The following is a 15,684-nucleotide window of genomic DNA, read 5'->3' as shown; positions in this document are numbered from 1 at the left end:
GTCTCGCATATAGTGACTAACGATATCGACGAGAGCTGAGCTTTGAGATTAGCAACAGCAGCAGTAACAGTCACACCAGCAGAAGCAGTTGTTACAGTAGAACCAGCACTTCTAGCTGAAAGTTCTCTGGCGGAGGATCGCAAAGTCCTTTCTAATCTCGCTTATCGCTTTACCAAGTTCCACCAACCTACATTCAGTCAACTTTACACATTCTACATTGAGAGAGAAAGAGAAAAAGATGGAAATAAAGAATAATGTGGAACTAGAAGTTAAGTAATAAGAGGAGTAACTGAGAATAAACGGTGAGGCTTAAACGTGCCAGTATTTTCCACGAACCTCATAGTTGATCCTATTATCGGACATGGAAGCCCCTGCAAAATGTCGCGTGACTCTGTCGTCGGTGGTCTAACTTTAGCCGACTTGAACACATATTTTAAACCGTCTACTTATTCCAACGAATGGCTAACGACGACTAACGAACATATTTCTCTTCATTGGACTATTTCGAGTTTAACGTTAATACATTGTTGGCTCTACATATTCTACGCCCCTATTGAAACCGGAGAAAGAGAATAAGGAGAAGGAGAAGGAGAGGTTGAAGTAGAAAGTAACTCCCCCTTGACATTTTCCATATCCCAACGACATATTGCCGTCTGCAGGAAGGAAAAGGAAGTTGAAAATAAAAAAAGATAAAAACGGCAGCTGGATTATATTGTACCTTGAACAAAATTAAGGCAAATTGTGGTCCTTCGGCTATCAGAGAAAATCGATATGTAAATCTACGCGCAAATCCTAGTAATCTCGCGACCCTGCCGCGCTGGCTCTGGGTAATAGTAGGTAGTAGCTACTAGGTTGTAGGAGCAACCATAGAAAGTTGTAGTAGTGTAGATTCTATACCAGCACCCTTGCCAAAGTTACTTCAAAATTGCCGAGAAAGGGGCGTCGGGATATATATATGCTACACGAGATGGGAAGAGGACACATGGGTCATAAAGTGGGGTTAGTCTCGAGCAGAGTCCCGGCTGAAGGATCTCCTACTACTACGCTTACATTACACCGCTTCTGCTCGTCTAGACCACCGTCATGTTCTAACAGATGAATGGTAGATCCCAAACAAAAAGGGTCGGAAGAGACGGAGTACGACTCTCATTGAGATCATACATGGATATTATACTAGAAAAGAGTGATGTTGTTTTATGGAACGTCACTTGTTTGATATGCCGAGAGCTTATCAGACACCTACTTTTGGATTTTTGTTATTTTGGATATATATACACTGATAAAAATATGACTTGACTCAAGAGCCAAACTCTTTAACCAAGAATTCCATTTTGGAAAAAATATTTTCTTGAGTCAAGAGAATAAATTTTTGACTCAAGAAAATTTTCTTAGACCAAGAATAATTTCTTAGCTCAAGAATTTATTCTCTTGACTCAAGAATATCATTTTCTTCAAAATGGTATTCTTGGTTCAAGAGTTTAGCTCTTGAGTCAAGTCAATTTTTTTATTAGTGTACAATAAAAACTTCAAATTTAATGATATGAACGTTAATTGAACTTAAGTTGAACGATTTCTTTTTATTTTTAGTAAAGAGTTTTTTGTTTTATATTAATAATTCTTGAAGTGTAAATAAAAATTTTAGCTAAAGTTAGAATATTCAGCAGTTTCAAAGCCTTGAAGAAAAAAAGCTACGTTTTAATTAGATTGAAATAATTTGAATATGTTATTGATAAATACGTAATAAATGGAGTTTAGTTCAAGAAGAATATTTAAAAGTTTGAGAGAACTCTTGTAATTTATTCACTTTTTTAATGGACTGAAATAATAATAACCGAGTAATAAGTAAAATTTGAAATAAAACGGCTTCGGAAATCAATTGAACAGTTAAATTGAACAAGAAAACAATAATGAAGAAAGGAGAGAAAAAGAAGACCAATTGAAAGTTTCAATTATCTTGTCGCTTTATAAAAAAACTGAGATAATTGAGTCAGTAGTCTCGAGATTGTTAGCTCTAGAAAATAATAGCCGTAAAGCTTGAATGTCTATAGAACAGAACCAACATATGCTTTGCTACAATAGAGGCACACTAGAGCTAAAATTTCTCGACTAGTGTATGTAGACCAGCATAATAAAAATACTTCAGCATCACATTATGTATTTTGTATTCAGCTGTCCGTTAGTGGTGGTAAGCCCTGAGTGGTCGGTTACTCACTGAAAGAGTTACTAAGCACATGCTTTTCCACTTAAATTTTTTTAGCTTTAATTTTCAGCTTACGAATTTAAGATCGACAGGTAAACATCCAAAAATATATATACTAGACTAAACTGACTCGGTCGTACAACACAATAGAACAACGCGATCTATTGTCTCGCATATTGCATAAGGCCGTACACTGGGACTCATCATGACTTACAAAACAATTTCGCGGATTTGAATAAATCCACCACCAACACAAACAATGCTCTCAACTCTTTATTAGTATCCACCAAAAGTAAATATTAGATTAAATTAAAAGCTTAGTACTAGTATTAATATTAATATTAGAGTATCAGCTTTATGTAACCGCAAACCTGGTTAATTAGCCGATATTTGAGAGCACGTTGCATTGGAACTTTGTAAGCAACAAAGGTGTGCCCCACGTAGTTACTTCAAGTTTAACGCAGAAATAGCTATTTCCCAGCAGAAGCTCGTGGACTTCCGAGGAAAGGGACGAGATTAAAGGAGGGAAGAGGGAAACCATATTGACTGATAGTTAACAACTGGTTAGAATGCTTCAAGCTAGACTATTACTTCTGACCCATCTTAGCGCAAACGTCTTACCTGAACTAATAATGTTTAGGTCTAATTAGTGTACTATCAACCAAGTTTATTCCTCTACACTGTCTTTGTTAAATTTCTCCAAAACTAATACGTAATTTAGAAGTAAAGACAAACATTACCGTTTGCTTTCTCAGGAGCTTACAGGAAATCGCTATTTGCTTTAGATAATTTATCTTGAGTAATTAATTTATCTGATGTGATAGGATAGTAATAGTGAAGATCATCTAATAATAGTTACGATCGAAATAAAGGGAAATTAACCTGAAAACGGATATAAAACTATTCTTCTCTCTGTCTATTTTATATATATTTATCTCTCTATCTATCTCATATATTAAAGGAGCAAGGGAGAGAAATAGAGAGAATAGATACGTATGTGTACGATTAATTCGAAATGCAATTTATGGAAGCTCTGGGTATTCTACTCCCATCGTAATCGATGCCGCGTTTATTGCCCATCGACTCGTTTATTACGCTTCCGCGGTCTCAATATTGACTCACCACCCGGAGCACCACAGACCCCGCCCAATCACCCGTATACACCCCAGAATATTTCTCCATTCATTGACATTCCACCTCGAAAAATGTTTTTTTTTTGTTTTGTTCTAAATGCCATACCCGGGTAAAAAGTTATCCCCCTACCGATTAAAGTCTGTCCATAAAAAATCTTTCAATTTATATTTATTTTATTGACTCATTGATTTCCAATAAATATTTTTATTTACTACTTGAGATACCACGGATCATTGATTAGGTTTTTTGCGATAAATTTTAATGCTACTAAAGTAGTACAATAATTTTTTTTCGTTTGCTTACAGGGACGATGCAACCGAGAAAAACCGCCATGCAAATATTTCCATCCGCCACAGCATTTGAAGGATCAGTTACTAATAAATGGCCGTAATCATTTAGCCTTGAAAAATGCCCTCATGCAACAAATGGGACTATCACCGGGACAAGGGCTAGTGCCTGGTCAGGTGCCCACAGTGGTATGTCAATCTCACTAACAGGAAATAAAACCTGGTTTATTATTAATTATTAATATTAATACTTTTTTAAATTGCATCTATCATTAATGTCAGTTCATAGTAATTTATTAGTAAAACTTTATCGCTAGTAAAACTTTATCAACTAGTCAACTAGTTTTATTTAAATATTATTATTATATATATATGAACAATTAAATTGATTGAAATCGTTGTAAGCTAATGTGATGAATGTACTGATATTCATAATTTTTATCCCACTGCATTTTTTTTTTTTTTTTTTAACGTTTTATGAGCATTTAAACTTCACCTCACGGATCATTAATAGCATGTTGCATGTTGTTTTTAATAAAATACTTTTTTATTTTGTTATATCTACTCATGATAACCTCTCGGCAAATGATTGACACTAAATTTATAATTACTTAAGAGTATTAAAGTATAAATATTGATCAAAACAAAAGATCGAGACATGTGATACTTTTTAAATAATCTCTTGTTGAAAATAATTTGTTCTCACTTATTTCTAATAAAGTCATAAATTTTTAATAATTTAAACTGAAGAGTAACACATTAACAAGAAAATTTTCTCAATTGAAGTCCATCTTATTAAAGTAACTTCTTATATTACATGTTTGATAATAAAACTTTTTATTTTTATAAAAATTTATACTTTTTTCTACGACTTCAATTATTTAATAAACTTTAAATGAAATTTATAACGAAAATGATAGTTAATAATTAAAAAAAAAAAAGTTTTGAAACAAACAAAAGATCTTTTCTTAATAATGAATTAATTTATAAAATAAGTTTATTATTAATAAAGTATCGCAGATAACAAACACAAATAGTGAATGAATGAAAAGTTTATATTAAATTAAAATTAATACACACAGTAAATTAAATATTGAAATACATAATAAGTTTAATCAAAGTGTAAACGAGAGGTTCTCGCGAGTATTTGAATTTAAATGAAGTAAATGAAATGCAATATACACATATATAGTAGATATCAAACGCGCATGCCAGCGTGTGTGTGTGTGCTTGTGTTTAACAAACGTATATGTAATAGTAATAGCTTATATATTTATTAAATAACTTTTGAGATTGTATATTACATTAATTAGCATACAAATTTATTAAATTATCGCTTATTATCATTATTATTATTATTATTATTATTATTATTATTATTATTATTAATTATTTGATTATTCACACGCGGGTTTCCGTGTGATGCTATTATATATAAATAACAACGTACTTATACATTATTAATTCCCTCACTTACTCAGTATTCCATCAAGAACACATAGCTTACAATCAACTAAGAAGCGATAATAAAAAATTTAAAAAATAACTTAACCTTATCTTGAAATAATAAAAAGATATAAATTAAAAAAACTTGAAAGTTAAAAGTAAAAGATAGAAACAAGTATGATTTTTTATTTGTTTATTTAATTATTATACTACACGTATGACCGCCTGTCTGTCTCCTATGTTTGCCGCTGTGGTGCTCGTGGTTGTGGTTGATTGTTGGTGTATTCTCCGATCGCTACAAATGGCGAACAGGAGGGCCAACCTCCTCCGCCATCTGCGCACCATCACCTCCAACAGCAAATCCAGCAACAACTTCTCGCTACCCACGCCTTTATGGTAACTTTTGGTTTTGGTTTGGCTTTCACTAATTCAACATACATAAAAATAAAAATATTAAAAAACAACTTCAATTAAATAAAATAAAATAAACGCTAAAGCAATCAGATAAAAAAAATATTTAACTTTGAATGAAGAAATAGAACAAATATAAAGATTTTTATAGATATCGAGTTAATGTAAATAGAGAAATAAAAGTTTTTAAGTGACGACTGAAAAGCTCGCCGACGAGTATCTCAGTATATTAAAATCTTATAATTACCAGAGCTTTGATCAAAGTTTACTTTAAATTTAATTTACGCACTAGAATCCAGATAATTGAAATTCCAATCTACACCTACACAGATAATATTACGGATTTATTTTATCTCGTCGTCGGGCTGTTTAAAAGTTTACTATTTACTTATTGCTACTGTGTAGTAGTTAGAGAACGCTTGTAGTATTTTTTTTTTAATTTATATAATATATATATATATATATATATATATATATATATATATATATATATATATATATATATATATAATATATATATATATATATATAATGTCTATGAAAGTACAAGTATATAGGTAAAAGTAAGAAAACACATACAATAATTAAAACCTTATTCTTATTACATATTATAGTTGATACAGTTTCATGTTTTTTTTGCGCATGCTTTAGATGTTTTTATAAACATTTTAAATACCTATCTGTATTTTTATCTTTGTCTTTGTCCTTGTCTTTGTCTAAATTTATTGTTATAATTTTTTCTATGTACAGATATGTATTTATATATTTTTATATAAATATAATAACTTGTCACAGTGCGCATTTGGAGAGTAAGCAATGCAACTTAAAGTAGATCCGTTTATATTATTTTCAACATAATAACACAAATAATAACAATCTTCTTGCTCTTTAAGAGCACGAGAAGGTATTAATAATATAATATTCGAGGTATATACGGACAAAAGAATCCTTGGCGTTCGTCTTAGCTCTCCAATGGTGCTTTGATGTTGCCAAGTTGCTTTTGCAAAGAATTATTGAGTGTTATATATTTGTATAAAAGTGTAGGGTGGTTCAAAAAATTTATTATTATCTAAGAAATTAATTTTTACAAAATTATATTTATAGTTTAATGTAATCTTATTTGTTTTATTTAATGATTGTGACAATTTTTTTTTTTTTTAATTGAAAATATTTGAAGTCTACTAAATTTTTACATTTTTTTGGGGTGTTAATTTATCATACACTGATCAAAATATTAATTTAATTAAAAAAAAAAGAATATTGAACTAAGAAAAAAATCGTTTTGTAGAATTAGATTGTTTTGAATTAAATGGAAAAGATTTTTAAGTGAAATTTTTGAGCTTGATTCAAGACAATAAAATTCTTCAAAACAATTTTTCTTTTTTGGTTTTCTACTTTTTATCTTAAATAAAATTAATTTACAGAATTATAATTAAAAATACAAATTTTTTGTATCACCCTAGTGTATAATTATGAAATAAAAATTTAAAATCAAAATTTCAATCGTGAAAGGTAATTGGGAGATTAAAAAATCAAAATTGTACATATTATAATAATAAAAATGAAACCAAAAATTTTCCGTAAATTAATAGTTAAAAGTGACTTTGAAAGGATTTGTTGATCAGTGCTTAAAATTACGGTGAATAACCTTGGTAGTATTTAATTAAAAGATAAAACTAACAGCCGCTCTCCTGGATGTTTTCCGGGGCATTCTCTTATTTCTGTAGGCCACCAATCCGTACCTGACTGGAATGCCGCAGGTGAATAACACATACACGCCGTACTTCACGCCAAGCCCGATAATGCCAGCGATAATGGGACCAGCCGACCCTACGGGGGTTGGTAGCCCGTTGGGAGTGGTGCAGCAGACGGTGGCGATGCCGCAGAAGATGCCACGTACCGATCGTCTCGAGGTATGTCTACCACCAAACTACATTCAGCACGGCGGCCAACACGGCGCCGGTGCAGCCCAGTGCCCGATGACAGGGCCTAACGCCGTTTACCAGGTCCCAGCAGGTCCTCCTAATCAGGTGTCGCCTGTCTCCACGATGCAATCGGTTAATCAATCCCCATCGCCCACTATTACCAGTTCCGTATGCACACCCCTACATAACCCCCATCCCCATCATCATCCCATCCACAATCTCGTTTACGTCCACGCGTACTACTAAAAATATTTAAAATTTTAAATTAATTAATTAATTACTACTATACAGTTTTTAAGAACTATAAGATTAATATAAATTTGAAAATTTAAAAATCTAAAAATTTAAAAATAAATACCGTCATATTTATTTACAACAACATTATAATTATTAATTCAATTTTTAAATATTAAGATTAATGACTATTAATACTATTATCCATATTATTATTATTATTAATTTTTTTTTAATTATTACTCATCATCATCATTATTATTATTACAATTAATTTTATATAATTTAATTATTATCATTATTATTATTATTATTATTACTGACCACTCGGCAATCGGATATCGGCCAGCACGAAATCCCATCTCCGAGACGGTTCGCAATACACTCGTGTGAATTTATTTTATTAAAATGAACAAAAACAAAGTGAAATTATTTAAAAAATAAATAAATAAATAATAATAAAAATATTTGATAGGCGACACTAGATCTAAATGCGTCGTCATTTACTGATTATTTTAATTTATTATTATTATTTTTATTATTAATATTATTATTATTATATATAAATGAGTATATATATATACAAAAAAATAAAATAAATAATAAATATATTTATGAAGCATCGTATTGACGTTAGTTTTGTAACGTGAGGTGACCGTTGTGGTGAATAAGCCAGGGGATCAAACATATATTGTTGACAAAAAATTAATAAATCGCGATATCTTTAGTCAGAGAGAAGAGATTAATGATTTTGATCTGGTTCGGTGTTATTAAATATCAAGGAACGTTTTGCTTTCCATGCCGACAGAAGTTAAATTAATATAACTTAATCTAAAGGATAAAAATAAAAGTTGAACATTAAGAGGAAGAAAAAAGCGGTCTGACGTTTTATTTCGTTCTCCTGGCGTGTACACCAAGACATTTGACACGTCGAGTGCTGGATCAAGATAAGGAAAAATAAATTAAAGAAATGGTAAATTGAAATAGAAGTTAAAATAATTATTAATTATTAAATAAATAAAAATTAAATTATATTATATAATAGTGGATAACGATTTTAATATTTAGTTATTTTTTGAGTGGTTTTAAATTTTGACAATGTTTATGTGAAATCATAATATATTATTGAAAATTGCACTCGGCGTGTTCGTAAACGACCATAGAGAAACTAGGATTTTTTCTTATAGACTTTTGAATAAAAATAATTAGTAGAGGATATGACGTGAGTGAATTAAATGAGAATTAAGCAACAAAATAATAAATAATAATAAAATTAATAATTATTATTAATGAAATGAATAAATATATAATAATATGATAAGAGATTAATATTCGTAAAAATAATATTTTTTAGTGTTCATGCGAGTATAAAAAGTTTTATGGAATAAAACAAAATAAATTTTTAGTTGTTAATTTATTTTTTTTTATATTAATATTACTATAGAAAAAAAAAATAAAAAAAAGTTTTACTGAACAACGATTCATTCTTAAGGCGTGAGAGTGAATTTGATAAAATAGGGTACTGATAAAACGTTTGTAAATTACTTTGGACCACTGATAATGATAATTATTGTCGGGTCAGCATGTGAATGATTACAAAATACTAAAATGAAAAAAAAGATAAAATAAAAAATAATAAAAGCAAAAAAAAAAGTCAAAAATATAAATAAAAATAAAATAAATAAATAAATGATATATAAAATAAAATTTTGAAGGATGAGTATCGATGAACGCCGGATACTATATTGAGCCGCAGAGTCGAAACAGCGAGGGTTCGCGGGTTCGAGTCGACAACGAAAAAAATAATAATTCACGGGTCGTGCAAATTGAATCGCGTGCCAGGGATAAAATTGACACGATACAAGTAAACAAAATATAATAAATAAAAATAATAATGTGACAAGATAAAAATACTCGTCGAACCTCGCACAACCGGTCTCCAATTCGTCACGGAGACAATCAAGTGTATTGTATTTTTTTACGAAGCTAAAATGATAAAGTAAACAAACGAAAACTAAAATAAAGATAAAAAATGTAAAGCAAACAAAGTATGAAGTTTAAAAAAATATATAAAATGTAAAATCTCGCGATTTAGTTGGTAACGTGCGCGCAAGGCACGATATCGAACGTGAGACATCTTTTATTATTATCATTATTATTCCATTCTTCCTCAATACAACACATTACATATATTATCGTATATTCTTCTTTGTTGTTTTTCTTGTCTTCATTCCTCTTCAGCAAAGACGTCGCGTGTTTTACAATCAGTCGCGCGCACGCCCCGGCCATTTACTTGTCTCTTGAAACGTGTGCACGCGGGCCCCGTGTTGTTATGCAAAGTGTAGACAAAATGAGGCAGAAAATAATTTAAACTGAGATCGTAATAATAAATAATTAATTAATTAATTATTAACAGCAAATATGTAACACGGGCAAGCGGACACGCGCGTGCCTTACTCGAAAATGTTTCTCGCAGTAACGAAAAGATAATAAGAAGCTTCCCGATAATTGTATGAACGTCTCCCCGTTCTAATTTATTCGTGACAAAACTATCTGCCGCGATTTACGTTGACTCGGTCTATCGGCGAACCCAAGCAATTAACGTGCAACTAAATTAATGATATTAACAATAATAAATAAAATTAAATTCCTATATTTAGATATGACTAACTTATTAATAGGATTGATAATTAGTGATAATTAATAATTATAAGAGTAAGGTTTAATAAAAATATAAATAGGAGTATTTAATAGTTCGATAGTGTGTAATCTTAAATTTCGCGAGTGGTTAAATATCGCGGTGAGTGAGGGTTATAAATGTAACAATAATTGAGCCTAATTTCTGGAACTAATTATTTTATTTATCATGCATACTCATGTACCGAGGTGTAGTATATACCTCGCATGTGTTGCTTGAGTATTAAAAAAAAAAAAAAAATATTATTCAATAAAAATAAACGGGGTGAAAAATAAAAATAAATGTATAGTGGTGATTGAATATTTTATCTTTTTTTTACAACTATAATACGGAAATGGTTCGATAGTCACGTAAATATTAATAACAATAATATTGTGTAATAATAATATTACACGAGAAATTTTGATAAAACGCGAAGATTTAATAAGTAAAGTGTAATAAACGGGTCTGGCACTGCAATATTAAGATTTGAGGATAAAGAACGCTGTTAAGGCGTAGGAAAATAATTATTTAAATGGACTCGCTGTAAGACACTGTAAGATTTAGTACTGATATACGTGTACTAATATATTAAAATAAAAATAAAAATAATAAATAATAAAAATAAAATGTAACGACAAGTTTAAGGAATAAAAATAAATAAAAGTATCAACGACGTCTTACGTACCTTTTCGTAGGTAAATCTTATTAGATAGCTTTAGAAATCCGGCAGTTAATTTGCCGGCGATCAGAAAAGGGAGATATGACTTTTTATAAGATCAACGAAATTACCACCCCCTTTCCATTCCACCTCTTTATTACCTACCTGTTTTTACTCATTCTCAGTCAATCCCTTTATGTCCTCCATTTACTTTCCCTCTTTAACTCCTTAACTTCTCCCTTTATCTCTTTATCTTTCGGGATTTACTTTTTTTATTACCCTAATTTGTGAGTGAATATTATATAGATGAGATACATATATCCCTTACCTTGGTCCCGACAGCGCCAAACAGTATAATTAACATTTTTAAAATGAAAATAATTACTGACGACAAAAACGACCACTGATAGAAGGATTTGTTTGTATTAAAAAATACTTGTTAATAGTTAACAAATCATTTATTAGAGACCACTTTTTAGTATTAAACAAATATTTCTTAGTATTTAAAATGATTTGTTTGTATTTAATAAATCTGATTAGATAAGAAATATTTGATAAGGACTAAAAAGTGGTCTCTAATAAATGATTTGTTAACAAATATTTTTAACTATAAACAAATCCTTCTATCAGTGAATAAATGAAAAAATAAAGCAACAATGTGGAAAAATTTTTATAACGTGATTATGCGCATTTTTATTTATTTTTATTTAAATGGTAATTAATGATATAAATATATAAATATATAAATATATGAACGAACGATTAGAGGAATCTGGAATGATGTTGTATAGTCCGAAGTACACGGAGAGGTGAATTGTTATTTGTTGTATTAATTTTTTAATTCAATTGTTCTTCTAAAAATCTTATTGTCTGATATATTTTATTATTATTATTATTATTATTTTTATAATTATTATTATTTAAACAATTATATTGATTATCAAAAATGAAAATAATTCTCTATTATACGGATGCACGTTTGATAATACTGAATTAATAAACGTTTTAGACAAAATATACATATATATGTGTGTATATATATGTACGTATGCAAGTTTACACTAGAATTAATATGTACAAGATATATATTAATAATATTTAAAATATAAATTAAATTGTCAAATTTAAATAACGCCGAACTTATAATTGACAATTGAAAATAATAAAATAAAATAAAATGTAGATGCATACGCACATAAAAAACATATTCCATATGTATATAGTAGGTAGGTTAACAAATTAATCAATTATATTTTGTATCAATTAATAACCGGTAGCAAAAGTCGAATATTAAATTTTAGCCATAAACGTTTTTTTATTAATTAAATTTAAAGTATTTATTAAATTAAAATAAATTATTGTTAGTTAAATAAAAAATTTTTACGATATCGTTTATTGCGCCTTTCGTTTTTATGCAGTATTAATATTGGCTAATATTAATTTACTCTAAATTATTTAAGCTATTGAGAAATTATACGCTTTATTATAATTATATTATGATAATTAATATTAAAAATAAAAATAAAAACGTTATTGGTTGAAGCGAATTTTCGAAATTTGCTTCCGGGCGTTGCGCTATGTAAGTGTATTATTCCCGTGATATATAATCTATAACATTCCTATTATATATTATCTATTATACAAATATATATACATATTCATATATATATATATATATATATATATATATATATATATATAATATAATATATAAAGATTAATATTTATATGTATATATCAGCACTTAATTTTTTTTCTATTTTTAAAAAATTATTTATCAATTCCCTCCGTTCCTCGGACACCCGGTTCATATCCGGTATGAGTATGAAAGTGGCCCATACGACATTTACTAGTATAATAATAATTAATAATAATAATTGATTAATTAATAACAAACAAAAAACTACGGGCCATAGTGTCATACACAATAAGAGTTTGAAATGAAACCAAAAATAATAATGAACAGAACAAAAAAAAATAAAAATGCAATGAAATGAATGAACAAAAATATTAATAACGAAGTTTAATAAAAAGTATACACGATGTGATATTGTTAATTGGATGATACTACCCACATTATTGCAGTTTATTGAAGTAAAATAAAATAAAAAAATAATTAAAAAAAAAAACAATGAATGATAAGTTAATAAATAAGTGAATAAGTAATTGAACGAACGACTGTTTGACTAATCACAATAATTAATTAACGATATTAATTAATAATTATAACTTATTGAGTAAAATAAATAACAATAAATAATTGATTGATGATTTTAAAAATAACAATAATCATAATATAATAATACCTACTTGTGATGATGTACTGCGATGACTTGCATTAAGTCCGGGTCACGCGAAATCTTTTGATGATGGAATTCAAATAAAAACAAATGTAATTCAAACTAAATTATTTGCTCAGACTGTTTATTGTATTTCACGTAATTTATTTCATTTACAATTACTCAATTTTTTTTCTTTTAACAAATATTACTTTTATTAAAAAGATTTTAATTTGCGCGACTTTGATGTTTTTAAACAAGATATGTTGCTTTTTTTCTTTTATTTAATTTAATTACCTTAAATTAAATTACCATTACAGATTTTTTTATTTTCTTTTATTTAATTTGCTCACGTAAATTGTTGATTTAAAACTTGCTTTCACGGCTTTTATCTTTAATTTATTTTATTTATTATATATTTACCATGAAAAATTATTATTAAAAATCTAAAATATTAACTGGATGGAAAAAAACGCGCGAATTGGAGTGCACAATCCGTAACATTGATCCTTTACTTGTGGTTCGATGGGTGGTATATTGACGTGCTTTCATGGTGACTCTGTTCGCTTACAATATAATAGTAATTACAGTAGTATATTTTTATTTATTATCTCATCCAATCTAAATTTATAACAGATTAGTGATGCGCATTTCAAACTCGGGGGATATTTGTTCGATTCAACAGCCTGTCTCTATAATGTAATGTAATATAATATACTATCAAATCGAATGTCTAATGCACTTGCGTTACACAATAGCGATCGATTGATCAAATTTATCAACAGTTTCCCTAATTGGAATTACATAATCATGAATCATAACGATACTCCTGGTAATTATTACATTAAAAATAACCAAACAGAGCCACCACATTCACGTATAGTTTAAGTTGTATAGTGTCGATCTCCTCCATTACATAAAATAAACTCATAAATCCTCGTGATCCTCCGACTTATCCTTCTTCGTCTTCTGTCTCTTGATTAAAATCGAATTAGATTCGATTTTTATATTAATTACACTCGCTCGAACCAAAAAAATAGACAAATATAAACAATACGATTGCCTGCTGCCTGACTTTTTAATACTTTTATTAATAAAATTTAGTGGCATATAATTCCGACTGGTTTTCAAAATAATAATTATAATAATTGGCTTTTTATTAATGAATTTACTGCTTCAATAAATTTACTTAAATTAATATCAAAGGAACTAATAAAAATTAACAAATAAAACCAGCCTGGATTGTATACTAGGGAAGCAATAAGCGCATACCTGAATGGTGGTAGAATGTACGCTAAGTAGACTGATCATTTTTTGTTATTATTATTATTTATTTATTTATTTATTTTATATTATTTTATATTTTCACACTTACTACGCTAAGCACTTATTACCGAGTGAAATATTGAAACAATTATTTTATTCAAAAACGTTAAAAACACAGTATTGAATTTTTAAATTCAATATACTCGATTTGGATCGTCGTAGCACTGATTATATTTTATAATTATTATTATTATCATTTGAATATTTAAATATATTTTAAAACTGTGAACGCTTTTATCAACAGCAAACGTATAATATTTTGTTTAAAATTATATTTTATTATTTTTCTAGCGGAAATATTATGAAGCTTTCGTCGTTTTACTCATTATTTACATACATATATATGTGATAATATATATATCTGTAAAAGAAACAATAACAACGATATTTATATAAATTAAAATGTGTTGCTGATTTTACTATTACGCTATTATTTACCAGCTTATTACTTGTGCAATTGTCACAAAAATTTTACGCTAATGTATTAAATTTGCTCTTTTAATTAATTAATTAATTACGTATTATCTAAACGGCAATTATTTGTTTCTAGTAGTGATATATTTATTATTTTACATTTTATAAATAGATATATTTTTTAATTTATACTTTTCTCTAATCAGTATTTTTACTAATGCATTTAATTAATTGTAATTATTATGGTATTTTATTTATTTTACAGCCAGGAGAAAGGGCTTATTATTATTAATTAAGTATTTAAATAAAGCATGTGACTTTGACTTTCTTACATAAATATATATACACACATACTTACACACATATATATATCTATACATGTATATATTAATATATACATATATAATTTATAATGGTGTTTATATTTGTATATGTATCACACTTTTATGCGCATACAAATTAACTTTGCTACAATATACTCACGTCACGCATTTAGCTAACACGTGCCAAAAACAGAAACATATATCTACAGCACATTTATAACACACAACACACATACAGACAACGTAATTTACAAAACGTACTCCTGGCAACCAGCAACAACTAACTCTCGACACGATCAACCTACAGACAGCCTAGCTCAAGACATGCAAATGTACCTTGATCGTGTTACTCTTGTTGTAATTGTTA

At 28.4% G+C, this 15,684-nt stretch overlaps 1 protein-coding gene across 12 annotated transcripts in view; it reads left to right on the top strand.

The window, feature by feature from the left end:
- The window catches only part of LOC123275435, a 322,124-nt gene that overhangs the window by 278,713 nt on the left and 27,727 nt on the right, over positions 1-15,684 (top strand). For 8 of the 12 annotated variants that reach the window (XM_044743588.1, XM_044743580.1, XM_044743571.1 and 5 more), the window contains 3 exons: positions 3,640-3,810; positions 5,380-5,463; positions 7,206-7,391. In XM_044743588.1, the coding sequence (XP_044599523.1) occupies positions 3,640-3,810; positions 5,380-5,463; positions 7,206-7,391 (441 nt within the window). The remainder of the gene's footprint in view (positions 1-3,639; positions 3,811-5,379; positions 5,464-7,205; positions 7,392-15,684) is intronic. The other 4 variants (XM_044743605.1, XM_044743645.1, XM_044743637.1 and 1 more) reach the window with 1 other exon arrangement.

This window comes from Cotesia glomerata, linkage group LG1 (genome assembly GCF_020080835.1).
Source record: "Cotesia glomerata isolate CgM1 linkage group LG1, MPM_Cglom_v2.3, whole genome shotgun sequence".
Lineage (NCBI taxonomy): Eukaryota > Metazoa > Arthropoda > Insecta > Hymenoptera > Braconidae > Cotesia > Cotesia glomerata.
This window is presented reverse-complemented; position numbering and strand designations above follow the sequence as displayed.